The sequence below is a fragment of the Botryllus schlosseri genome, chromosome 3 (genome assembly GCF_051294905.1).
Source record: "Botryllus schlosseri isolate E-star chromosome 3, Bs_hap1, whole genome shotgun sequence".
Classification (NCBI taxonomy): domain Eukaryota; kingdom Metazoa; phylum Chordata; class Ascidiacea; order Stolidobranchia; family Styelidae; genus Botryllus; species Botryllus schlosseri.
Window position 1 is genome coordinate 34513179 of NC_137238.1, and position 27513 is coordinate 34540691.

At 43.6% G+C, this 27513-nt stretch overlaps 2 protein-coding genes and 1 long non-coding RNA gene across 3 annotated transcripts in view; all 3 read right to left on the reverse strand.

Annotated features, from left to right (window-relative positions):
• Window positions 1–27513, reverse strand: part of LOC145435167 (uncharacterized) — an 84544-nt gene that overhangs the window by 28065 nt on the left and 28966 nt on the right. The gene's annotated exons all lie outside the window — the stretch shown is intronic.
• On the reverse strand, window positions 626–14722 carry LOC145436393 (cytoplasmic dynein 2 heavy chain 1-like). The gene has a single exon (XM_080313739.1). It carries the CDS (start codon window positions 14719–14721, stop codon window positions 1816–1818), a length of 12906 nt encoding a protein of 4301 aa, XP_080169865.1. The 5' UTR covers window position 14722; the 3' UTR covers window positions 626–1815.
• On the reverse strand, window positions 14764–20227 carry LOC145436395 (transcription factor E2F5-like). The gene has a single exon (XM_080313741.1). The coding sequence runs from the start codon at window positions 18686–18688 to the stop codon at window positions 17726–17728; it is 963 nt and encodes a 320-aa protein (XP_080169867.1). The 5' UTR covers window positions 18689–20227; the 3' UTR covers window positions 14764–17725.

A 27513-nucleotide genomic window follows, 5' to 3' on the forward strand; every position in this document is an offset into this window, starting at 1 on the left:
CGTGCAAGATCCAATGCATCGTTCCAAGACCACAGAACACAAGGTGCAAATCAACCCGGCAAATACCAGTAGATTGCAAGAATCTAGCAAATATGAACTGTTTTGTTGAACCCTAGGGATATGATATATTTGCTTTCTGCGGATATTTCGTCAGACTATAAGGTAAACAAAACACAATTTAACGGCCTTCCTTACGGCAGACGTACATCAGATTGGCTGTACTCGATTATTTCTTCAATTTTGTGATACGATTGTTGATGTAGAAGGTTCTTTTGAATTCTATTCTAGTTGCTCACGATTACCCCTGACGAGTCCTAGCCTGGGTTCAATTCAATATGTCTATATATTATTTAATTGTATATTGAAGTTATGTACCTCCAAGTTACAAAACCAATTTCTTTTGAACTCATTTTAACGAATATTGATCATTAACGTCAAATCTTTTGCTGAAGGACTGCCGTAATGGCCTACTCCCTGCTAACACGAACATAAAGCTGCCCTTGGTTGAATCTAATGAAGTTTTGCCGAACAGGCGGGTCTTATTCTCAAATCTAACTCCACATAAACTGATCATGTATTACAGAACTCCTTCGACGAGTACGACGACGCACAAAACAACCAGACGTTGGCATCGCAGATACATCGCTGATTTTATAGAGCTCGAACTAAACTATAATTTCCCAACTATCACAACAGTAACAAAATATACTACACAAGTTCACAATTACAATTTCTATACAAATGCTTTAAACAAAGTTATATGTGTATTCTACTCTATATAAAGACATCACAGTGCAAAGTATACAACAGTGACATTCGACTACGAAATATTGACGAAACAGTTTACACAAACTAGGCTCAGGCCTGCACTTAACACAGAAACTAACCAAGTTTTTCAGACACAGTATTCTTAATATAGCTAATGTACCATACACGGGTCATAGGCGTATAGCACCATCATAAAAGCCTAATCACAAACTACTGTTTACAGAAGTAAGTGTGATCTACAGTCAATGCAAATAATCATCTTGAAACAAATTTGAAGACACTAATACTGTCCAGTAGCGTGCACACAATACATAGCCTGCAAATGCAGACACAGGGTTAAATCAAACAAGGACAGCAGATCGCTACTGAGTAAATATACTAGAGATTAACTGTGCAGTTTGTTCTGTCGCAAAACACGAAGCGACCAGCTGTAAGTTCGCGACTTGGTAGGTAAAAATTATGGGTCGACAGCAAAGGTAAAATTGGGTTTAAAATGTCGCAGATAGTGATATCAGACAACAGATTTTACAGAATTGAAAATACACACTAACAATCAGTGATTACGGCTGAGAAAAACAATTACAGTATGTATCAATTGTAACATTTCAAGTAATTAAAACATACTTCTTCAAGTGAAGGGTAATATTTCATCACCGAAAAATATAGTCCGATACTGTACTGTACTTACGAGCATGCGACACTTGAGCATGGGTTAAATTTAGGGTTAGGGTTCGATTGCAGTTATATTTTGGGTGAGGTCTGAGCAATGACCATTGATACTCAAGAAGAAGTACTGATTTGCTCAATGTAGGGCAACCGTCACACCAGAGTAACCAAAATGTCCGCCAAACTTACTAACATTGCTTTAGAAAAACGTAGTAGTAATTTCAAATTCAGAACTGTCATGCAGAAATAGAAGTACACAAAGTCTAAGTCTACTTAAAGCATTTCAAAAGTCTGTGTTTAGGTATGGGATACTTTTTGGTCACATGGAAAATGTACGGCAACCCGCAATACACCAAGGTAACCGAATGTCCGCCAAACCCGCTAACACTGCTTCAAAAACAGCGCGGCGCCGCACTGCTCCCATACGCTCACATTTCCTCCGCAAGGCACATCCAAACAAGTTACCACACTCTCGCGAGTGGAGCTAGTGTACACAGGTAAGGAGATTGCATCAGACTTCGCGTACGGGCCAGGTGTGTCGTTCCGCACCCAAGCCACAACACAAGGCGGCACTGAAGACACAGTCGCCGAATCTCTGTGGTTTTCCGACAGCCGATTACCGTCAAAAGTACACCCTTCGAGCAGCAGCCCTCCGATTTTAACCGCGTTCTTCCCGTTGGACAGATGATTACTGTTCCAGGCGCACACGAATTTCAATTCGTCCATCGAAATGTTCGAGTCTCTGGCCGACTGCTGGCGTAGCGCGTTCAAAAACGTATTCGGATGCAATAAATCAGACAGATCAATTTCTTCTTTAATAACGCGACCCGATTCTGCCCGAGACACCCATCCTTGCAGAGCAGTTGCTTTAGACACGATAGCACGCATGTAGATCACGGGATCATCAGGTCCTTCCCACAAAGACTGCCATTTCAACGGTGTCTCTTGCAGAAGTAAAGAGTTTGCCAACTGCTGTACTTCGGTAGTAAGCAAGGCTGCGCCTTTAATAACTTTACTCAAAGCAGACAAGGTCTTGTGTACAGATTTCACTAGTTCTACCGCATTGTATTTTTCAAGCTGGACAAACTCCAAAATCGGAGACCTGTCTTTCGCGGTCGAAGGCGCTTGGTTTTGCGCCTGAATCAACCCAGGACGTGCGCCTTGATTCAGTCTCTTCCACGAATTCAACACAGGTCCTAGTTCTCTATTCCAAGCGTCACGGTCGAATTTACCCCCCACTTCCACAGATCTCATCATGACTTTAAGCTGCGAGATGACTTGTTTGGAAATGACGGCTTGTGCTGAACTGTCTATATTTGTAGGTAGTCCGAATACGGAAGGATCATCGTCTTCCGGGATCTGGTTGATTGCGTCTGTGTAATCGTCGATACGTGTTGATACCGGGATTGAAACGGTGCCGCAAATTTTAGCTCCACTACGCGACCCACCGATGTACCCTTGGTCAAAATACTTTTTCAAATACGAATTTAACACTCTCATGTCAAAATTATTATCAACGCGGCCACCGTATATCGCATTCTCCATCAATCCATGCACAAAATCGTACCGTACCTTGTCCTGCGTACACAATCTATCCACGGCGTCAGCTGCGACACGCATGTCACCCAGAGAGAACTCGTAAAACTTGGTCCAACCTTGCGGGATAAAATTCCTTCTCTCTTGTACGATTGCGTGAAAATACGCCAGCACGAACAGCGCTTGCGATCTGATCACTGACGATTTCCCAGCGCCGCCATGGACAAAGTCTCTGTCCCAGCCGTCGTAAGTACGCAGCATGTTCTTTTTAACGCCAGGCGGCGATTCGTAAGTGATTTTCGCGCTCGATTGTAGCAGTATCGTCGGAAATTTCGGATGTACCTCAGTCGTAAGCCACAGCCTGAATCCATCGTGTGGTTTTAAAGAATTCAGTTCTTTCTCAAGAACAGGCAACCAGGCAGTGACTAGATGTAGATTTTTTAGGCACAGCCAATATCCGTTTCGTGCGCATTCTTTAAGCTGCTGCATTGCTACGTCAGCTTGCCCCTGTCCCATCGCGATTTGATAATAATTTTCAGCACCTACGACATTTACAGCAAGTTCTTGTAGCTCTTGAGACGGATCAGCACCAGGTGATATCACAATCAAAATCGGTTCGTAAGATAGTGTGTCTTTGTACGCACGTTTGAGACTAGCTCCCGCGGTCGCTATTTCTCCGATTTGTAGGGTTTGAGACGCGAAACGAGCCATAGCGCTTTGCAAACGATCAGGCCGTAGTGTCTGTATCACTAGAAGCTGTTGAAAAGGTGTTGTTCTACCGCTGATCTGTTTTGGCATGTCAGATTCGCATTTCGAGCTCTGAGAAAACCTCACCCACACGCCAGTGTCGTCCAAACTCAAAGCCTGGTATAGTGACGAGAATGTGGTTTTAAGCTCTGACACTGCTCTGTGGCGGTCTTGAGCTATCCACATTGGTACATCACTGTGAGACTTTGAGGCATCTCCTGACGCTGCCCCGGCAGGCACAAAAATCCCAAGGAAATATTCCCATTCGTTGCGTTTAAATAACTCGGGACGCGTGCCTTTAACCAGATGCATAGCAAACATCAGTCGATCTGTCTTAAACAAGGAACCAGACACAGTTTCGTACACCAATCCTGTCAAACGCTGGTGTAAATTCTTAATCCTCTGCTCTGTGTTCTCAAATTCAGATTTGAGCTCCAAAGCGCGTTGAAACAGTCTCAAAAACGAAGTGAGGCTGAATCGGTACATGTTGTTGATTTTGGACAAGTCAGATATCACGAAAAACATGGTGCTGCCGGCTTCTGCGATTGGCAGAAAAGCGTTGCGTTCTTGATCTAAAGAAGCCTCCATTTCGTGTGAAGCCGCAAGCGATTGCGCGATCGTATTACTGCTGCTTTTAGTTTGATTCAAACTGTCCAATAACGCCTTATTTTCGAGGATATTCCCTTCTGCTTTGGCCAGTTTTTCAAGCAAACTCTCCTCCAACTTAGCAAGTTCGATTTTCTTCCTTTCCTCTTCGGCAAGGAGTTCTGTTTTCCTCTGCTCCAACTCTGGCTTCTCGTGCTGAATAGTCAAAGCCAACAGTTGGCTGCAAAGCCCGGCCCTTGTGGTCGTGAAGTTAATCTCGGAAATAACACCGGCAGCATCAGGAGTTATGTCAGGCGACGGATTTCTTGTAGTCATAAATAGCCGGAATTCTTCATTATAATCAACGACTTTTTCTCCAATTTGCACTACATACCGAGGCCCCATGCTTACAAGGTCCTTTCGCAGTAGAGGGTATAAGATAGGTTCGACTTTATCCATTTCTTGTATGATCAAAGTCTTCCCGAATCTAACCGCAAGCTCGATCGCGTTTGAAAAGTTAGAATCTTGTTGATTAATAATTTCCAATCGCGAATCTTTCAAGTGCGTTTTGAGCCAGGCTGTAGCCCTTGACGATGGATCAATCAAGAACGGTTGCAGTCTACCGTGTAAGATAGTTAACGCGTTCTCTCTCGACAAATCATCTGCCGGTAAACCTTCCGATTTCCATTCCAGCTGTTGACTTTCGGTACTCATAAACCTTCTCACATCAAACCCTGCAAGTCCAGTCATTTCTTGCCATTCAGCCACCCTGTCACGTCGCACGTCTTCCGGGGCAGCGGCTAAGTAATTAATGAACGCCGCAGCAAGTTGGGCACGGGCAGGCAACGTGGCTAATTCATCGGACAGCGTCTTGACTTGACCGTCCCAGCGATCGCGTTCCCCTGACAACATCCCGACCAAAGTTTCCGCGGCTACAATAGTCTCGTTAGCCTTGTCCAGTTCCGATTTCAAAGCCTGGGCCTCGGTGGTGCCCTTTTTGAACCTGTCCGTCAATTCCTCTACGCGTTGGTCCACGACTTTCAGCTTTTCGGCGAGTTTTTTCGTGCGCGCCTCTGCTTTTTCTAAGTTTCTCTGTAGTTTTTCCTGTTCTTTTTCCAAGGGCTCGATTTTTTCTAAAACTTTAGAAAACTTGACGTTAGCCTTCACCCATTCGGCAAGAGGTAAGGCCGCAGCGCTGGCTCTTTTCGCGTTAGCCGTCTCAAAACTAGATCTGTTCTTCTCCAACAGTTCATCAACGGAATCTCTAATCTCAGGGGTGATGCGGCGCGCGTCAAAAGACATAATGTCTTCTTTCACTCCACGTTTCGCAAGAAAGCTCTTCATGCTAACCCAAGAAGTATCGAAAATGCCCATCAGCCTCAAAACCCCTTCCAAAATATCCCTGATTACATCAGGCGGCATTCTCAAAGCTCTTATCTCCGCCAGAGTGCTCTGTCCTATGTTACCGACAGCTTTTTTCGCAGCATCTATTAACGGTTGTACTTCACTCAGTTCGATATCAATCTTCTTTTTGCGCTTGTCGATATTAACACGTTCCTCTGCAGCTTTTTGCTTTAGGTTTTCCATCTCGCTTTTCTGCTCTCCGGCGTTAGCCATGGCCACGGTGATGTCTTTCAAAGCCTGGTCTGCCTCGCTCTGTTTTTCAGCCAGCAATCTGCTTTGTTCCGCTGCTTTACGCTTCAAATCATCAACGTGAGTAGCGGCTTCGTTCAATTTTGACAGCCCAGCTTGCAAATGCGACTGCTTCTGTTTCAAAGATGACCTTTTCTCCAAATACACGCTTTGGTAGGTTTTCAGGAAAGTCACATATTTTCTAGGAGTCACGTCTTTTTTGGAGTGTTTCTTTCCAGAATCGTGTATCCGCACAAAATTTTTCACAAGGATCTTCCCGATCTGAGGATCGTCTGGCAATTCTTGTCTCAGCATCATTTTCGGGAGCTGCTCCATGCTCTTTCTACCCCAACCGTCCATCCACTGCACCTGGCACCTTTTGTACAAGGCCGGATTGCTTTCACAATCGATAGAAAAAGTCTCACGGGCTACGTCCATAATCAGGGCTACGTGTAGATTAGCAGCTACGCGTTTCGCGAAATAATTATACATAGGTCCGCGATGTCCAGCTTGGCGGGCTTCATCTCGCAATGGCGCGAGTAATGGGTCCAATTCTTCAGACGCATACAACCCTGGAACTTCACCGGCTGATAACAAGCTGTTAATCAACTCCAAAAACGAGCTTTGCATCAACTGAAAGTCTTCGAGAATCAACACAACTTGTTCGCCATCGATAGCTGCTTTTTGCATCAAGTTTTTGATGTCAATTTTGAACTGTTTCAGTCCGTATTGTCTTGACACTTTCGGGGTAAAAACAGTCATACGGTGCATATTAGCCACTACAGACACGGCAGTGCGCCTGCCGACACCAGCACTGCCAGCCAAAAGCAAACTACCGCCAGGTCGAGTCAAAATACGGTCCACGCGAGCCATATACTCCAAAACTTCCTCAAATATGAAAATATCGATTTCACGGACGTCTCTGTTGTACGCTTTGATGCCTTTTGAGATGAATTCTTTGAAATCAGGCACAGGCAAAACGCCAAGCAATTTCCCATGTTTCGGAAGAGCCCCTTCTGCCACAGTTTCCTGCCGTGCTCCCCACGACACAAAAAACGAACCCTCCTTATCTTCCAACACTCTCGACGACCAATCGTTGGCTAAAATCCCAGAAACGATAGAGTCAAAACGATCGCGTCCTTTCGATTCCGCAATACGGTCGCGGAATATTCTGGAAGCTTCATAAGCCCAGACCCGTAACAAAGCATCGGGGCTTCGGCCGTCATTACCACACACAGAATTGTCATCGTACCTCAGCAAAGACATACACCATAGAGATAAATCTCTTGGAGTAAACACATAGTGTCCGTGATCGTCAGCCAAAAAGATTTTCCGCACTTCTTCATACAAGCGAATCATCCCGTCCGCCAATTGTTGAACTTTGCCTTTAGATCCCCACACAGGATGCTGCTTTAAAGCTTGATTGTGATGCAACACAGGCCCCACGCACGCTCCGTAAATCACAGACAATTCCTCGCCTGTAGGATAATCTACGCTCAGAATTCGTACGCGTGATGTGAATCGCGATGTTAACTTGTGTCTACCTAAGGTGCTTGCAGCATTCATGGAGGCCACAATTTGAATTCCTTTGAGCTCTACCCATTCGTTGTTACTGTCGTAAAAACCGTGGTAAGTCAGAATCTGTTGTAGAAAAGCGATCATCTGATTTGTGCCCCATTTGTCAGGCTTCGGCAAGTTGATATCTTTCAAGTACAACACCAGATTTTCGCAGTCTTTTGGTCTCAAAGCACGTCCGCCAGAAGCGCCACCGCTTACAGCCATGCAAGCTTGCTGTAATTTCTGCACCAAATGTACGGGCGAAGTCTGCGCGTTGCAGTGTATCATGGCTACTTGCGTGGAGCGCTCTCTCGCGAAACACTCTTTCAAAAGCATCGATTTTCCGCACCCATCAGGACCGACCACCACGAAAGGTTGCCTGTTACCTTCACGTAACCACGGCAAGACGCAGTCAATATTTCTTTGCATTTCGACAGTTTGAATCACCGGTAACTCGTCAAGATTTTGTATGCCTTCAGAGAACGATTCAGTCTGCGATAAATCAACACGGAAGCTGTCTAAAGTATCTCTTTTCTGATTGTAGCTAATATTCAGCGCGTCTCTCGGATCCGGCAGTGTTTCGTGTCCCCATTGGAAAATTTCTTTCGCGAAATCCTGTCTCGCGGTTGTAGACAGATTACCACCAAGCCCTTTCAAAATCGCGACCAAAAACCCAGTTTTTGTGGTAACCCCGTGTAAATACGACAGCCCGTTCAGCACGGTACCAACCAGGCTCGATTCAACCACTTTATCCCCAGACCTGCAAACCCACTCCAAGGCTCGGTGGAAATAATCGTGAAACCAAGTCTCAAATTTACCGTGCAATTCAGCAGGCTGTTTCATCAGCCACGTATGAACCAGAGCTTTGACATCTGCGTCCTCATCACTTAGGAAAATCATGCCCATTCGGGAAATGGTAGCAGGGGATGCACTGCTTAAATCGTGTGTTTCAAAGAGAAAGTTTACGTTGGGACCAAACTGTATTCTCTCTCCGGAAGGCATAGTTAACAAACGATTATCGTCTAATACAGAATTCAACGATTCGATCCATTCAGGATCGATATCACCGTCGCATATAATCCAAGTGTGTTCCCCTTGAGGCACACGGACTGCGTCTCTAGCCGCGTTGGTTAGAACACCATCAGTCCATTCGCGAGTGTCAATATCAATTTGTCCAAGTAATTGCGTTCGCGGCATTGCTTTTGGGTTGACGGTATGCAGCTTGATTTTGTGCCCAAGTTTTGCTTCAGCGCTTTGCAGTATTCTCCACAAAGTAGACTTACCAGACCCGCTGGGACCTACCACTACAACACCCATTCTCTGTTTCAACTGTTCGTACAATTCCAGAGTCTTTTTCACCTGCCTTTCTTGCGTCGATAATTTCATTTCCTCGCAAGTTTTCTCGATAGCTTCCGTCAATTTCTGTTGAGCAACACCCACGAAAGACACGCCTTTGAATACGTCACGCACTAGCGCGTCAAATCGTTCACTGTCTGAAAAAGTCAGCTTCGAAATTGTGTTCAAACGTAGAGCTTGCACTACAGCCAAGGTTTCTTTTTCAGTATCTACATTATCTCCATGTTGTTGCCTCAATGTCTGTAGCGTTTGTCCACTTCCACGTAAAACTGTTTTCAAAGCACGTAATCCCCAATCGTAGTGTTGCTGCGGTGTGAGTAATTCGCGGGACAAATTAAATACAGCCACCACTTTTCTTCCTAGTGCTTTAGCCGATTTGAACCCTTCCGAAAACAAGATCACTTCCGCTATAAGCTCGTTGTCTGGTCTGGACATCGCCACCGGCCTGAAAAGCTGTTTCAGATTGTCCGGCAATTTCTGCCTGCCCCCGTACCCCTTTCCGGCCGGATTCATGGTGATAAACACGGCCGAATTCGGGTCTATGCTCACTTTTCTGCCGAGTAAATCAACCGTTTTAGCTCTATACTTTAACGCAGCTTGAATAACTTGAATATCCATCGAAACGGCAGACAGCACCGCTTCTTCAAGCCGGTTAAACTCGTCAAAACAGCCCCAAGCTCCACATTTGACGAGCCCCACAAAAATCCGTCCCATTGACTTTACATCGATGCCTTCGTCACAGTTAAAAACGAGGACTTGTCTCCCGAACAGGCCGCCCAAGGCTTTCACAGATTCAGTCTTTCCAGTTCCAGCAGGGCCATAAGGGTTGCCACCAAGACCCATCCTCATACCTTGCGTCAAAGTCAAGTAACACTTGTCGGTCAAAGGCGTGTGCACTAATTTCGGCGCATTACCTTGATATTCGTAAGTGTAATCGAATTCTGCGTCTACCATTCGCATTTTAGCACAATTTCCGCCGGGGTAGTACCGTAACTGTTTTTGCCACATCCAATCATTAGTAGCACCAGCGTTACACTTGATGAGTTGCTGCACCACATCTATATTGTGAATGATGTCCAAGATTAAAGCTTTCAGCTTCAACTTCAGCACGGCGGCTTGGGAGTCTTTTTCGTCAAGATTCGAGAAAAATTTAGTGTAACTCTCGAGTTTTACGGCCAAATCTTTCTCATAGTGTGTCAAACGGTGGTTCGCAATCGCGTCTTCACACTGTTTCGTGAAATTCACCAGCTCAGCGACACAGAGTATTTGAGACGGATACCCTGTAGAATCTACGTTATTCTTACTACGAAGACACGTATTCAGTAAATCTTTTAAAGTATCTTTCATTCCTTTTGACAAATCCTCCAACCATTCTTCGACGTTCGTCGTCAAACGTACCGGAGTCTTCATATCCACGATTTCACCGTCCAAGCTGCACATAGACTCTATATTCTGCTGGTTGCTATCGAACACAACCTTGTGTATACCGGCGAAAAGCTTCTTCAAATGAGACTGTATCACTTGAGGCTTGGTCGACTGTCCCAAGATTTCCAGCAAATCATCGTCTCCGATGAAGTAAAATCTCGGGAACGAGTCACGTTTTTCTTCCAAATACTCGTTTAAGGATCTTTGACAACGTTGCAGCTGATCGAGCATCTCAGTCAGCTGAGTCTGCATGCCAGACCGGCCCGCTAACGACACAAGACGGTTGTCTCTGACTATATCGGAGAGTATAACCCGAAATTCTTGGTCCACGCGTCCAAAACGGGCTTGCTCTTGAGGCAACGCGCCGTGTCCGAAAATCGGTTCCAAATACACCCACTTTCTTTGAATCGAGTTGAGTTTGTGCAGAAATTCGTCCAAACGAGCCAGTTTTTTCTCCCAACTTCCTGCCCTGTCCTCAAACCCCTTAAAATACGGGGAATCTTTCAAAGACTGCAAAAGACACTGGTTATCCCCGACTTCGCTGACAATTTCTTTCCAATCCTTAACCACTTTCAAGCCTTTGCCCTCGCAGTCCTGGTAATCGGTCAGGGTGAAGACGGCCGCTGCGCCCCACATATCCAAATCATGCAGGGCCTCGCGAATAGACACCTCGCCTTGGGCGCGCCCGTTAAGTTCTTTCAACTCTGAGATTTTGCCGACAATATTACTGGCAACCGATAATATGTGACGAAATCGCAGTTTTTCCAGCGTAGTGCCGCGAGGCAGCCCCACAATTTGAAACAATTCAATCCAATGATCGGCCGATAAGTTTTCGCCACGTACATATTTCAAAGCCGGGATTAATTCTTTAAAAGTAGTGACTTCTTCTTGTATTTTCACAGTCATAGACGAAGGGTCGCCTCTCAAACGATCATCCCACGAAGTGAGAAATTCCTCGAATTTCAAAGTCTTGCTACGGAAAGAAATCCAATCCTCGTCGGCCATTTCATCCAGTCCGTTATTGAATTCTTCGTACAAGAGCCACGTCATTTCGCAGCCTTCGATATCGACGCGTAAATCATCGACTAGCGCCAAATCCGGGCGCGGTATCTCGAAATGTTCGCAATCAGTCAAAAGTTTATCACGTCTGTTTTGTAAATCAGAAAATTCTTCCTTGCGATTTTTCAAATCGTTTATCGCGGCTTTAAACTTTGACCTGTCTCCGCTTTCGATGATGTCATCGCCCGGTTTGAGTTGCTTCCAGCGTTCCGCGAACTTTTCCAAGTCAGTCACGAAAGATTGAATCCCAGATTCAACACCGGCTTTCATGACCGCTATCTGACCTTGGATGATTTCGTGATGAGACTCCATAGTCACGTCTAAAGTGTCCCATTTCGATCTCAGCGTGGAGATAGCCGGGCCTACGCCTTCGCCACCCATTTTTCTCAACAAATTATTGAGTTTTTCCGCGCTTTCGTACTTCCCTTTCATTTCCGGTAGTGAATTTTTCAATTCAGAATGTCTCGCGTTCGCCTCTCCGATCTCCTCGACGGTTTCTGGCTTTTTCTGAAGAGCTTCTGCTGCGTTATTCACAAACTTATCAGCTTCCTTCACTAGTTCTGTTACGTTACCACGAAGCCCATCGATTAGTGCGTCGAACAAACGTTGCAAATGATCGTCAATCGCAGACTTTACAGGCGAAGTCGATATCAAAAAGCAATCCACTCTACACTGAGACGGTAGTTTTTCAGAATCTCGTCCTTTCGCTTTAACCATTCTGAAATTACGCTCAAAATCAGCGTACGTCTTGCAGTGCTTCGCCACCAAATCCTCAACTTTGACCTTTCCGATGACAACCCAGTCTTCGAACTGGCTCTTCACTTTGCCGAGACGCCGAAAAAGGTCTTCCGCTTTCGAGAAAATCGTGTAAAAGCCTTCCGCGTTTCTGTCGATCATCGCGGGAAACACGACTTGACCTGTCGCGTGCGGGTCATCCTCTGATTGGTCAGTCACCCCCCTGAAAACGTTAGGAATGTTGATGAAACGCCTCATTTCTTTGTAGTATCTTGACCGCAATTCCTCAAAAGACGGCCGAAACTGTAAGTTTTCTTGGCGGAAAACCAAATCGACTTTAATCTCGATCAAATTACGGTTTAAAGCTTCCAATCCGACTTGATACTGATGCTCCAACGCCTTATACAGCTGTCTGTTCCAGTGCGCTTTCCAAGTTTGTATGTCGGACGGAGTAATCGAATTCCGTACCTTGATCTCTCCGATGGTTCTGCGCAGTTCACCCAAAATATCCTTCCATTTCGAGTTGTTCTGCAACAAATCAACGCTCATCAACGTGACGACTTTGTCGCGAATAATCGCGTGCTGTTTTCTGTACTGCCGGTTCTGTTTGGTTAACTTGTTCGCGACTTCCTGCAGTTTTTTGATGTGCCCGTCCAATTCGTCAGGTTTTTCCCAGGTTATGTGCATTTTTCCGTTTTCCTCGTTTCTGCTGGCGCCTTTCGGGTTTTTGATCAGCTTTTCGAACGTTAGAGCCATGTCTAACATCATGGGACGCTGACTGGGTATCATCTGTTGATCGATGGTGTTGTAGAAATTAGCGACTTGCTTCAGAACAACCGCGTGCCTGTAAAACTGCTGGGCGTACGTGACAGAGTCTTGTATCTTGCCTGGTATTCTAAACCCGAACGCAGCAAGCTGGCGCGCTTCACGTAATAAACCGACAAGTCTTTCGCTGTAATGCACAATTAACTTCCCATCTCTGTGATCCAACTCCATCACCCTGCTGGAACGTTGAATATTCAAAGGATCCCGTCTGTCGTTTAGAGAAGCCTTCATTTCTTCACACCAATTTTGGAATAAGTCATCCTCGTATATTTTCATAGTCTCCAACAATTTCTCCGCCAAACGTTTGAAATCTTCAAATCTACGAAGAGAACTAAGCAGCTCGGTTGAAGCTTTCAGCAATTCTTTCACTTTAGACTGCAACTGACGAACCCACACTATGTTATTCACGACTTCCGGAAGATTTTTACCTTTCGGTAACTGATCTGGATCCGCCGATTTAGCTTGAAAATCGGCTTTCACGGTCTTCAAATAATCCTCCAACTGCCCTAGCAGAGTCTCGCGTTCCGCAGTCAAAGCCTGACTGACGTTAGGCCGCTTTATCAAGTCGCGAAACTGCTGAAACTCTCTCAAAAGCTGATGCACTTGCCCAGTCGTGTTTTTCAAACGTAACCGGAGCTTGTTGGCGACTGCATCTTCAGCAGGACGCATGTCACGGTGATAATTTGCGACAGCCGCTTGATATCCATTCTCAGTGTAAGCGTTGTAGTAAAGAGGAGACACGTTTTTGAAAGAGTCTTCCAATTGATTCGATATTGACAAACGCTCTCTCTCCATCGGAGAGAGAAGCTGCATCAACTGTTCGTTAACGGTACGTAATTCACTGATAGATTTCAACCGAGAGATCACGTTTTCGACGTACGCCATCGATACTTTTCCAGATTTCCACTGGTGTGTAGGGTATTGTCGCCACATATGTTCCGTCAACAGCTCACAAGATGATACCCAGCGCTCACAAATCATGATAGATTGTCGTAGAGCGTCCTTCACATTCGGATACGGGTCAGACCAGACAGATTTGAACAAAGTTCCTAGCCTGCGTTGCACAAAGCGGCAAAATTCTCCGCCAATTATCTCCAAAAAATGGACCATTCTAGCTTCCGGGTATTCCCTGTCCACCTCAGTTTCCTTCCATAAGTCATCGAGAGCGTCTTGCGTTTGGTTCACAAGTTCAGGCCCGTCACTTAACGCGTTTGTGTCTAAAGTAGAGAATAATTTCGAGAGAGGCTCGAGAATTTCGCCGAAACGCTCTCCGCGTTTAGCTTCTGAACGATTAGACTGCGTAGATGCACTCTCCCAGTATTTAATTTCATCCATAGGCACAAGTATATCGGACACATCAGAATCACCCGTGTCTCCGCTGTGTCTGGGTGACATACCTTTGCGTACGTGATGTCCAAACCCTCGTTCTAAATCGCCCAATAATTTCTGCAGTTTCGGATCTAAATTACGCGTGTTTTGAAGCAGCACAGGCGCGAAAACTTTCTGCAGAATATGATAGAACCCGTTGACGGGGTCTGACATGCTCGAAACGCTGATATTAGACCTGAAATTCGCGTCTGTGATAGGTTCAGGTCTCGATTTATAGAACACTAACATGTTATGCTGAGATTTCACGTCTCCGCTGATAGAATTACTGAAAACGAGCGAATTCGCAGTGTTTTGAATGACGGATAGCGTGTTCCGGTTTCCATCGTCAAGAAATGCATTCAATTCCACGGCATTTCCGTATTTCCCACTCAAATCTTCGACATCATCGAAGTGATTTTGAATCAGTCCGAAGACATACTTTTTTCGCACGTCCCGTGCCATTGTCGCGTCACAGTTCTGTTTTACATGTTACAGTAGAGATAGTCTGGATAAAAAAAAAGAACGTAATCGTGAAAGTATCATTGAAAGAGAAATTATCAAAATATATCGAGCGCTCAATTGGTTTGAAAGGAAACTCGCAATCTCTGATCGTCGGCATATTATTTGCTTGTTAATAGGGAATGCGTCGCAATGTGTATCGAATGAAATAGCAAGCGATTCGCATTGTAAAACTGTAAAATGATATACCCTACTAATGTATGCTCAAAGGCAGTTCCGAATTGAAATTGAAGCATCACATCATCACTTTGTGGAAAATATTATTCACAGCTTTTAGTACTGGTTAAATTCCCGAGGTCATGTCAATATAAGTCACAATCATTTTTTTCAGACCTGGTATTCTAGAGTTTAGAAACATCTAAAACTTTTAACAACTAGGATTAGCATCATCGTGACAATTAACAGAGCAAGGAAGAGTTTCAAAAAGCTCATTATGATTGAATTAGGGTAAACATTTCAGGCAGTTTAGCACGAAAGCCATAACGTAACATAAAACCGGCAGCTCAATTTAATACCACAAAGGATTGTCAAACAGACAGAATAAATACATTTAAAGCACTGTAGAGTGTGGAACGTAGACACTCATTATTTGAGAACTACTTCAGAATGCCAGACCGATGCCAACACAGTAGAATCAATGCCTAATTGCCTATGCTTGATTACCGCAATTAAAACCAGCTCCTGGGAATTGGCACAAGAATTGAAGTAGTCGCTAATTCGCGGAAGAATCCTTTGCATAAACTGCATCAAACATTTCGTATCTAGCACGATTCTAACAGCCTAAATGACAAGGAAGGAGGTACTACCAGGGATATTATACGATAACGCTACCGCTACATAAAATGAAATAGTATTGTTAACCACACAAAAATTTGCCGATAATCCACACACAAATATCGAATTACATATTCACACTAAGCCGCGCTATTGCAACACACTTTAACGTTCGTAAAGACCAAAATATTGTCGGAAACACACTATTTCACACATAAATTATCAAGATGTCGGCGCACCTTTGAAAATGCAGACCGACCTGAGAGAAAAACGGTAATTAGTACGGAAAATAATAACGCGAGAACGAGAAATGCGAAGAATTAATAAATAACAAAGACAGCTTCAATGACAAAGTGGGGTGTGCAGATTTTCAAGCCAGCGTCCAATTACTTTTACAGGTAAACTGCCTTTCCATTGGAAGCTAAAATAGGGCCATTAGTTTACCTTGCATTTAAATTGGCAAGGCGATGAATATGGGAAACAATCGTTTTCAACTAAGGCCATTGGAGCAAGGAAGAGTTTATATAACGGACAAGCAAGCAAGCAAAAACAACACACACATACATACACATAGGGCCAAGGATTTGGCCAGAACGTCAAAACCAAGTCACACTTTATCAAAGAACTGGTGCTCGTTTTACAAATAGTAATATTCAACGTAGGCCTACATTGTACAATGAAAGCTGCGCGAATGGACTACTTAGCAGCTAGGTATTTCATTTTCAAATAGATGGATGAAATGGCTTGAAAATTGGAATCACTGTGTTAGGCCATGAACATTGTTTTTGTCAATCAAGAATCAACATTGGACAAATATAAATCAAGCATGGAGCTCAGACATGGACTAGATAATTGGCCAGAACCACAGTGGCAATCTCAAACAGAATAGAAACAGCCAAGGAAATTTTTACTACATTCCAGTGAACAGGATTGATTTAAGTATCCAGAAACTTGGCAATAGTTTTGAGGTAATACCAAGGTAAATGACATGACATTTTACACAATTCTACATCACAAAAACAAACAACACATATCAACCCGACACACTTTATTAACAAACACTAAAAACTACACAAACTTAAAAACGACCAAGAACACTAAACCATACAAGTTTAAAACTTCAAGACTAAAATTGGCGAGCGCACCTTGTTTCCTTGCCTGTTAGTGACACTACCTTGCCGAATTGGCCGTCAAAACACGGATAGTATTGGACTTAAAACCTGGAAAGTCCTCAAAATGGTGATTGGGAAGAATAGCTGTTAATTTGACTAAATTCTAAACCATTGTTACAAGTGTAATAAACTCAACTACATCGCTAACAATTACATCCTACCAGAAACTATACGCTAATCTACATACCAAAACATATCAAATCAAGTTAGTACATAAAAAACAGCATTATTTACCAATCTGACCGAAACGTGATTTGATGCAACAGTCGAAGATTTAACCAAAAAGCGGAAAATGATGGCAGTGATCTATGCTTTATCCGGCAAGAATATTACTGGGTCCATACTCGTGTTTAGTATGGAAACTGATTTACTATCATGGCTTAGTTAGTGACGATTGATTTCAGGGGATTAACACCACTTATCAACACAAATACCCAATCGGCAGTGCAGCAAATATGAATTACCACATCTGCCCTTAGAACAGACTCGGACAACTAGAAAATTTTCAGGTTCACCAAATTAGATTAGAATTACAAATACAGCTACAAAGTTTTTTCCAGATTAGAGTACAATTAGAATTATAGCTACACGTTTATTTCCGAATTCAATTTAAATTAGATTTATAGCTACAGGTTTTTTCCAAATTAGATTAGAATTAGGACTACCAGAAAGTAGTTTAGAATTAAAATTAGAGCATGGAAACGTTACACAAATTAGATTGCCTGCATTTCGCTTCAACTAATTAGTCTAATTATACAACCAGAATAATTTAGTTGCTCAAGTCTGCCATAGAACACTAACGCAGTAAAAAGATTTTCTCGGGACGTAAGCCCTTTCATTCAATATCAAAAAGAATTAAAAACTGGTATCAAACAAAGCCTATCGTTATTTCTTGACCGCGATAAGATAACAAATTGTAAATAGGAGCAAATAACGCTCCATCACACCTTGAAACATTGTTACAAATCAGCTTTGAGCAAATACGGAAGCTTACATATGCTTCATACGCCACACAAATCAAAAAGCTCATTGGCGCCTTCGAAAGGTTCCAAATTGAAGACATAGTCTAATGTAGGCGGTGGGGACAATCTCAATAACGGCGTGATGTCGTCGGTTTTCAGTAAGTCCAAAATATCGTTAGAATCCGCGATCGGATCGAAAAGATCGCTCATGGAAGGCGGCGCGTCCATTTTATCGTGAGCTAGTACGTTAGCCGGTATTTTAGCTAGGGTCGGTTCGACTTGGTGTGACGCTTGCGGTATCATGACATCATCAAGCTCATTAGTTTCTACGATCTCATCAGGCGGTGGTAGACTAGATGACGAACACGGTTGGGGTTGATCAGGCGGGGGAACCGGGACTGCGACCGGTGGGGATTCTGCTACATCTTTGTTAACGAGTAGCACGCTGATAGGCCCGGAATTCGACTTCAAGTGGATTTGGTATCTACGATCTCCGTTTGATATCTGCTCGGGCACTGGGACTTCGAGTTGTGTGCCAGAAGGGGCTTGTACTGCTAACAGTGTTTGGTTTTTGAAACATTCGCACACATCTTCATGAGTGACGTACGCGAGACGGTTGTTATCAATATCTTCAGTTACATTACGAATGCTTTGATGTACCCATTGCTGTTCTTGATCTAGTTTTTTTTCTTTCTCGTCGAGAGCGTAAATCTCAGCACGTAAAGCATTAAGCTGCATCGATAACTCTTGATTACTGGAGCCCGGCCCCGATCCTTTCCATTGTATGCTGTTTTTCGATCGTTTCTCGATAAGGCCGATGCCTTCGAGCACGTTTGTGATGTCGTAAATGCGTCGTTTTTGACGTACAGCCAGTTGATCGGCGGCTACTTTTAAATCTAAAATCCCGTCTTTCGCCTCTTGTAAGAGAGCGACAAATTTCGTTGTCAGAAGTCCGAGAGATTTTTCGTGTCGACTTGTCGACGATAATGTTTCAGTCGTCATTGTAAGCAGAATAATTGTACACGAAATGATGCAGCTAAAAATTAAAATACAAGTTTCGACACTGTTTGTATGAGGCTGGCACAAAGTACGATCGCGAGAACTCCTTGGATGTACATAACTTCAATATACGATTGAATATTATATTCAAATTGAAATAAGCCCGAATATTTCCAGCTGACACTCGATAACCATAGAATTGGTGACAAAGCACCAGAGGTGGTCACGTAGTCAGCGTTGCAACTCAAGTGCAAGTAGAACAAAGGGTGTAAATCAGGGTTGTAATGACTCGAGTCGCGATTTTCTGGTGACCCGACTCGACTAGAGTCATTTTCTTGAAAATGAGAAATGACTTGACTCGAGTCAGTTTGCGTATTGACTCGACTTGGACTCGAGTCATTACGCATGACTCGGACCAAGTCATATAATTCGAGACTGGGTCTACCAAGACAGGCATGTCATTGTAATTTCAAAAAATAGTAAAAATGCTGCTATAAACCGTTAAAAGTGAGGAAAATTAGTATATTATGAATGCGAAGCATTCGATATCGCCCAGCAGAGTTGTAAAAAGTGGGCTTCACATCAATCACATGACATCAACGCGGAACTAAACAGTCAACACAATGACTTGAACTCGTACTCGAGTCAAAACACTACGACTCGGACTCGACACTTTACTCCGTGACTTGAGCTCGGACTTGACTCAGTGTTGAATTGAAAATGACTCGACTCAACCCGAGTCAGAAGTATAAGTGAGATTGATTTGTGACTCTGAACCTTGTGACTTGGTTACAACCCTGGTGTAAATTTCTATACTTAATTATAAGTAAAAGTGGCCGAGTAGTATCAAAAGTTAGATTTGCCAAAGGGTCGCATGCATGCATCGACGCGAATAATGCAAAGTGACTAATGACAATGTACAACAGATAGGTAGAATCTTCAAAAATACATTCAGGTTGCGTGATATATGGCAGGGGCAAGCCTTTTCATGCGGTTCTTGTGAGTTGTGACAGAAGTTTCATTTATAAAAGTGATGCAATTTTATCCTAAAACCAATTCGCACTTTTCTAAATCTGGAGTGTAATAACTGGTTTTGCCTAAAAACTGTCCAAGTACAAGCAAATAGAGTCTATAAACATAACCACCAAGTTCGTCAATTCCTGAATCAACAATTCCCGAATCCCTGCAAATCATCATTAGGCCTATAAAACAATCATCAGTGCATTAATCTGCCAGTCACAGATTGTTCAGGAAATTAACAATCTCATTTATGAGTGGGATCGTCGGAGGGGGGAGTACTGTGCCTTGATCAAATAAAAAAATCGGAATCCACGTAACAAATAACTGTTCATTAAACAGTCTCCTTCATTAAATCTTGAGGTGCGGACCCCAGGCCATTTGTAGAACTAACGTGAGATACATGCGAACAATCGTATGCTAAAGGACGATATCTAGATACATATATTTAGATATGATAGTATCTAAATAAAAAACAATCTTCACCACACCATACAGAAGCCAATAAAGAAGTGTTAACAAAACAACTATAACTAATAAACAGTAGGCTTACGCCACAGTATTGACGTCTATTTAGTCCAATTCTCCTCTCTAGTATTGGATGAATGCATCTGAACCATTATACATGAGCAAGTGAATAGAGCACGATATTCAGTATAATGACTGGCTGAAGAAGTTAAGCCCACCGATATCAATTATCAAGGAGGTGTACGATTACGAAATCACATACTGTAAGTAAAATATCATAGGAAATAAGAATAATAACCATGTCATAATTATTTGTTGCGTCGCTCGGGTAAAGCTACCACATGAAAATAAAGACAGCCCAGCCCGTAAGCGCTGTAATCTGGTTTCGCCCACACTTGTCGCCATTAGAAACGCAGAGACAGGACCTGAAATTTGTAAACGACGGAACTTGAGATCACTGAAGCGTGTGATTATTTAATTCAAGCTGATCATTGTGCCCATTGTCAAAAATTTGGAAGATTCTCCCCATCAGTTCAATATCAGTTCAATACACCACAAAAATGCGATACAATGAAAAGACAGGAAGATGTCGAAGCGACAAGGAGTAGTCTATGGAATCTGACACCCACCTTGGCCTAGGCCAGGGGTGGGCAACATACGGCCCGCGGGCCGGATCCGGCCCGCGAAGGGATTTTGTCCGGCCCGCGGACAGTTTTCCGTCTTGTATGATGCGGCCCGCGGCTACAGTCTGCCGAGATTCCCCGCTACTTGCTTACTACGTCAAATTTTAGTAACTGTATGTTATCATATATAATACATGTAAGCGCACTGCGCATCGTGCGAGAATGGAGCTTACGCGTAAGTTCGTCGAAACGGGAAGAGCTGCATTATCGGCAGTTACGATGTACTCAACCCTAATATCGTTTGTGGTAATCATGGTGTTTGTCGACTACAATGGTCATTTACACCAGCCCGATATTCCTTATTTTTGATTCCGTAGCCGGGTCGCGGGCCACTTTTCAAATGTCGTAGAAGCCGCGATTCGCATGAATTCAATATCGCCATAAAATAGGCCACACAGTTGAACAACGACGCTATCACGTCACCTATTCAGCCCTAATGAATTGATATCTTGGTATATTTAGGGTACTGGGCTTATCGAACGCCTTGAAATCTTAGTTAGTGATTGCTGCGTGTGTTGATTGTTCAGAGAGAAGCAGACATGGCGGCGCCTGTATGTTAATGCTGTTCTCAAATTCACATTGTCTTCGTCATTATCAGCGAGAAATGGCTTTGAAATGACATTGCTGTCGTTAAATACATTCAATAAATGCGATTTACACCTTGTATAATGTGGATAAATGGACGAATAATGCATCGATTCAGCAATCCGGCCCGCCAACTACATAATTTTCCTATATCCGGCCCGCCGGCTGGAGAAGTTGCCCGCCCCTGGCCTAGGCGATGTAAAGAGGAGGCATGCACACTGAATGAAAGTAAAGAAGATAGTATAGAAGAAGAATGCGACAAGAAATAGGGCGGCATGTCATGGGAAGCGAGATCGATAGGTCAGTCGTGGTCCGGTAATCTTGAGGATGGACTGTATTTATTTAGTAGTAATTGCTTGTATTTCGACTTGAATGTGGACATGCTCGTCGACTGTCGGATGGCCGGCGGGATACTGTTCCACACATCAGGTCCGGCATATTTGATGGTCATTCATACATATCATAGCAGTCTTTCTTAACCTTTTTAGCGCTCGTACTCCGTGAGGTTTCGACAAAAAATTTCGTATCCCTGTTCATTTTTACCGTGGAGACGTCATCCAAGCAGGAAGCCCGGGCTCGATTGCCGCTGTCGGAGGTTATTTTATGCCATGTGTATCGCACTGTAGTCTAAAATCATATCTACTTATAAAGTAGTGTGAGTAGGCAAAATCTACTTCAAGTACTTCAAAAAGAAGAACAAGCCTATTTCGTTACTGACCACCTCTGATTATACGGCCCGTAGTTTAGTCGAAGAGCAATACGGAGTAGTTGTATCGGATACGGCGTTAACCACAGTGATGAGCGGATAGTGCTTTTCGAGACTCCGAATCCCTCCGACAACTTTAGTGTCTGAGGAAAACTCCCTCCGACTCCGAAGAGCTCAATCCCAGACTCCGAGATACTCCGATGAATCTCGTCAAGTATCCGAAACAGTGGCAAGCATGGTACATGGTACACATGGTACATGTGATAATGTGGTTGGCTCATAGTATTGTTTACTCTCCAGCCCCCAATTGCAGTGCAGATGGCTAATTTGTATGCACTTGGCAATCATTTTTGCATGTTACCCGTCATATTACAACTTTACAAGGTGTCAACTGTCTGCGTTTTGGTTTGTAATCATAATCAATAGTGTATTCTGGTCGGAGCTATCCAAAGATATCGGAGACAAAAGTTACAATACTCCGACATTCTCCGAAAAAATATTTGTAGTAAACTCCGACTCCGCTCCGACTGTCACAAAATCGGCAAAACTCCGCTCTTAATCCACTCCGACTCCGCTCCGATGCTCATCACTGGTTAACCAGCCTTTTCCAACGTGGGCAATATCGCCCCCGAGTGGTGAACAGAAGTACTCAAGTAGTGGTTCCCAACCTTTTTCGAATATTCGCCCCCTTAATAAGCTCGAAACATATTTTCACCCCCCCCCCCCCCCAATTTACGGATCCACAATAGAGGACATGAATGAGGGAAATATATTTATCTAACTCAGATCGCTGCTGAATTGACTAAAAATAAGGTCATTTTTCCTAGCAGGTGCTCTGAAAATCCTTTTGACAAAATTTTGACATCCTCTGTTGGGGGGCTGCCAGTAATACTGCACTCAAGTCACTGCAAAAATTACAGTATAAAGTACTCCGAAACATAGCTAGGGCCCAAAGGGGCCTGGCTGCCCATCCAACAAGTCGCTGCTGCAGAGATTCGGCGTCCTAAACATAAAAGATATGCGGAAACTAGAAACCGCCAAGTTTATGTATCAGTTCCAATGCGGTCGTTGCCCCGAATATTTCAATGACTTCTTACCTCAGAAGCAAAAGCGCACAAGTACAACACACGCGCGTCCACGTCGTCCAAATATCATATGATCGACCGAAAAGATCATCGCTCTATCAAATATGCCGGACCTGATGTGTGGAACAGTATCCCGCCGGCCATCCGACAGTCGACAAGCATGTCCACATTCAAGTCGTAACACAACAATTAGTACTAAATAAATACAGTCCATCCTCAAGATTACCTGACCACGACTGACCTATCGATCTCGCTTTCCATGTAATGCCGCCCTATTCCTTGTCGCTTTCTTTTTCTATGCTATATCTTCTTTACTTTCATTAAGTGTGCATGCCTCCTCTTACATCGCCTAGGCCAGTGGTTCCCAACGTGGGCGATATCGCCCCCCAAGGGGCGATTTGGCGGTCTAGGGGGGCGAAATGACGAAGGGGGCGATTGGGGGCGAAAACGGACAAAGGGGGCGACGGGGGCGAAAATTGCGAAGGGGGCGATGACGCGTTGAAACGGCTATATTGCTGCCAAGTCGGAGAAATGACCTTTTTTTTTAGTCATCCCACGAAAATTCAGTTGCAAAAGTGTAAAATTCGCCACCGAACGGCAAAGTTGACCATTTTTTTTTAGTCAACCCGCCGGTGATTACAGTTTGTATACCGATTTTTCGGTTCACGAAATTTGGGGGGCGATGATTGGCGTTGAGCTTGAAAAGGGGGCGATGAGTCGAAAAAGGTTGGGAACCACTGGCCTAGGCCAAGGTGGGTGTCAGATTCCATGGACTATACTCCTAGTCGCTTCGACATCTTCCTGTCATTCATTGTATCGCATTTTTTGTGGTGTATTGAACTGATAAAATTGCTAATAAACCAATGATGATGATGATTTTAACATGTCAAAAGTATCGCCATAGTTATGACATTTTTTAAAGTCAACTTTCGTTTCATATGCAGAATAAGGCATCTTCACGTGAACTTTTGGCTGTGGTAACTATAAATACATCTCACAGGAAGTTCTAACATTTTTGCCCCCTGTCGCCCCCTTCTCCCCCCTTGTTTCTCAAAATCGCCCACTCGGGGGCGATATTGCCCACGTTGGAAAAGGCTGGTTTAAGCCTTATCCGATACAACTTCTCCTTATTGCTCTTCAACTAAACTACGGGCCTTATAATCAGAGGTGGTCAGTAACGATTTAGGCTACTTCTACTTTTTGAAGTAGATTTTGCCTACTCACACTACTTTTTAAGTAGTTATGATTTTAGACTACTTCTACTTCTACTTGACAGTTTTCAGTTTTGTAAGCAATAATAAGCGTAGAATACCTATACTTACTTACTTACTTGTGAACCACCACTCCTACTACTTGAGTAGAAATTCTGGCATTACTTCTACTTCTACTTGAGTAGTGACGGGGACTACTTTGAGCACTTCTGCTTATAATATTGGGAGGGCGCCATACCATGATATTTTCTAAAACGTGCTGTTCCAGTAAACACAGGATTAGTATCGTATTTCCATATCAATACCATCATTTTCATCCCATGATGCGGACGAATGCTTACGCTGTCTAAAATTGGATACCTCCAGGTATGCATCAATATGAATCAATTAAGCTCTGCACCTTTCGCATAGCTCAATTTGCAGCTTTTGACAATCCATGCGAACGAATTACGATGGTTTTCATAACTACTTACTTACTTGAGTAGATTTAAAGTCAGTCCGATGTTCACAACAAAGGTTAGTCAAAATACGGTCAGTCACATGTTCACAATCAGTTTTGTATTCAGTTCAGTTTATTAAGAATTTTCATCGTTTCAAAACACCACCAGACTGTGATACAATGAAAAGATAGTAAGGTGTCGAAATGACTGGGACTATATAGTCTTTGAAATCATACAGACACCCATCTGGGCCTATACGCGATGTTAAGATGAGGCATGCACAGTGCACACTGAACGAAGAGTAAACGAATATCATACTGAAGGACAAACGAAAAATTGAGGTGGCATGTGACGCGGAAGGCGAGATCGATATGTCAGGTCGTGGCCCGGTAAACTTGAGTGCTGACTATAGTAGCCTATATATTCAGAAGAAATTGCTTGTGTTTCGACTTGAATGTAGAGTGTAGACAATCTGGACATGATTGATGACTGACGGATAGCCGGAGAGATACAGCTGCTCCACCGTCTTATATGGTGTGGACACAAGCAAATCTCACGGCTCACTGCGATTTATCTACGTCACACTTTCCATTTGGTTAAAGGCAATTTGACGGTAATTTTTACCGGCTTGTCGAGCATTAAATCTGATAAAACGGGATCAATCGAAATCTGCCGCTGTGCTGATTACGAAAATGTAAATTTCATTCCGCTCATGGCCCTGGAACCCGCACAATCAGCCTCGAATGTTTCATTGTTCTGGAGAATGGCATTATAACGCAACGACGAGGGCGCAGCAGAGATGCTACTCCTGCGTTTTTCCACCCAGATCTGGGTTTTTCGAGCATCACCTGGGTTTCTGGGTATTTGTGCTTGAAATTTGGGTTTTTTTCAGCATAATGTTTGTCAGGTCAATTTTACGGCGCAAAATTGATTACTAGATTAGTAAGATCTTCTAATGTCGACGGATTCCACTGTGATTGAAACGGCTGAGTCCAAAGAGACCCATTTTAGATTAAAATGAGAGGTCTTGGCGTGATGCGATAGAGCTTCATTGAATACTGACTACTAGGTCGCAGAAAGTCATAAGGTAGATAGTATAATGGTTATGCGTCCGGGTTCTCGAGCGGTAGGTCGTGGGTTCGATCCCCGGCCGGGTCATACCAAAGGCTCGAAAATTGGTATAAGCAGCTAGGCGCTCAGCAATCACGGATAGCATGGAGGAGAAAAACAAACGGGGTCGCAGACTAGATGACCTCATGGGGCCGTATCGCAGCTCCGTAGTCAAAGCATCTCGATGGTGCAGGCGAAAAAGAATATGATCTCTCTCTCTCTCCCTCTTTCTCTCTACTCTGATTTAGGACTTGAATGCTACCGGTAGCGCTGCAACAAATTCGTTTTGCTGTAAAGTATGCAATTTATTCACATGGAAACACCAATTGTTGATCTAACTAATTTACCATGTTGACATCAGAGTATATTCACTTTCAACAGGGACACTCAAAGAGAGACAGTTTGGGCAACCGGGCAAGTTATTCAGAGTGAGAGGGGTTTATTAAATGCAAACATACTCTTAATTTCATGATTTGACAGTTTCTGTTTCGACTAAACATCCCAGATAAAAGTGTTTGTCCCAGGTTTAATGAATCGAAAGCTATTTTCGACCTATCTGGTCAGCTCGCAGTCACTAGAACTACCCTACAATCATCTTCACGATAGATTGTTACTAACATTACGAATATATAATACACTACGTATTGACCCCCCATACCTAATGCCTGGCAGCAATGTGTCGAGAGGAAAACATCATATTTCGATGGATTTGCTCATTTAACTGAGCAACATGCATATTATAGTACGGAAATGAACCTTTGGGATTTCAATATCAAGGGCTAAAACTTCTTCCATGTCCGTATACCTGTCATTGATGACTCTCAGTCACTGTTTTACAGCTATATCATAGAAATGTGAGTGAAATAGAGGATCTGGGTTTTTCTGGGTTTTTTTAACGTCCAAATCTGGGTTTTTCCAAAATATCTCAGTGGCATCTCTGGGGCGCAGCTGAGGAGCATTTGAGTGGCTGCGCGGCGAGAGTGAAAGTGCGTCTCAAATTCAGAGAAATCTGAATGGTGATTGAAAAATGATAAACCAAATTCCAATGTCACCGTTTACAAGGACTATATGGCCTATGGTTAGCAGGTAATTTGACGGTAATTTTTGACCGGCTTGCCGGGCGCGACATTTATTAAAACGGGTATTAATCGAAAGCTACCGCGGTACTGATTACGAAACTATAATTTTTTTCTGCTCGTGGTCCTGGAACCCCTCAAAATCAGCCTCGGATGTTGCAGTGTAGCGGAGTTTGGTATTGTGATGAGAAGCAGCGCAAACCGCAAGCGTATTGCATTGGCCATGGCCATTGTTGCGCAACCGATTGAGCATTCACACTCTCACTCTCGTGCGCACTTGCTCCTGAGCTTCTCGGACGGCATCGTTACAATGCAAGATTCTCGGCTGATTTTTGGGGGTTCCAGGGCCACGAGCAGAAAAAATTAATATCAGCACCGCGGTAGCTTTCGAATGATACCCGTTTTAATAAATTTAATGCTCGGCAAGCCGGTCAAAAATTACCGTCA

Bases quoted from the DNA above. Each gene is read 5' to 3' on its own strand.
- LOC145436393 (XM_080313739.1), bottom strand. From the start codon at position 14,721: ATGGCACGGGACGTGCGAAAAAAGTATGTCTTCGGACTGATTCAAAAT.
- LOC145436395 (XM_080313741.1), bottom strand. From the start codon at position 18,688: ATGACGACTGAAACATTATCGTCGACAAGTCGACACGAAAAATCTCTC.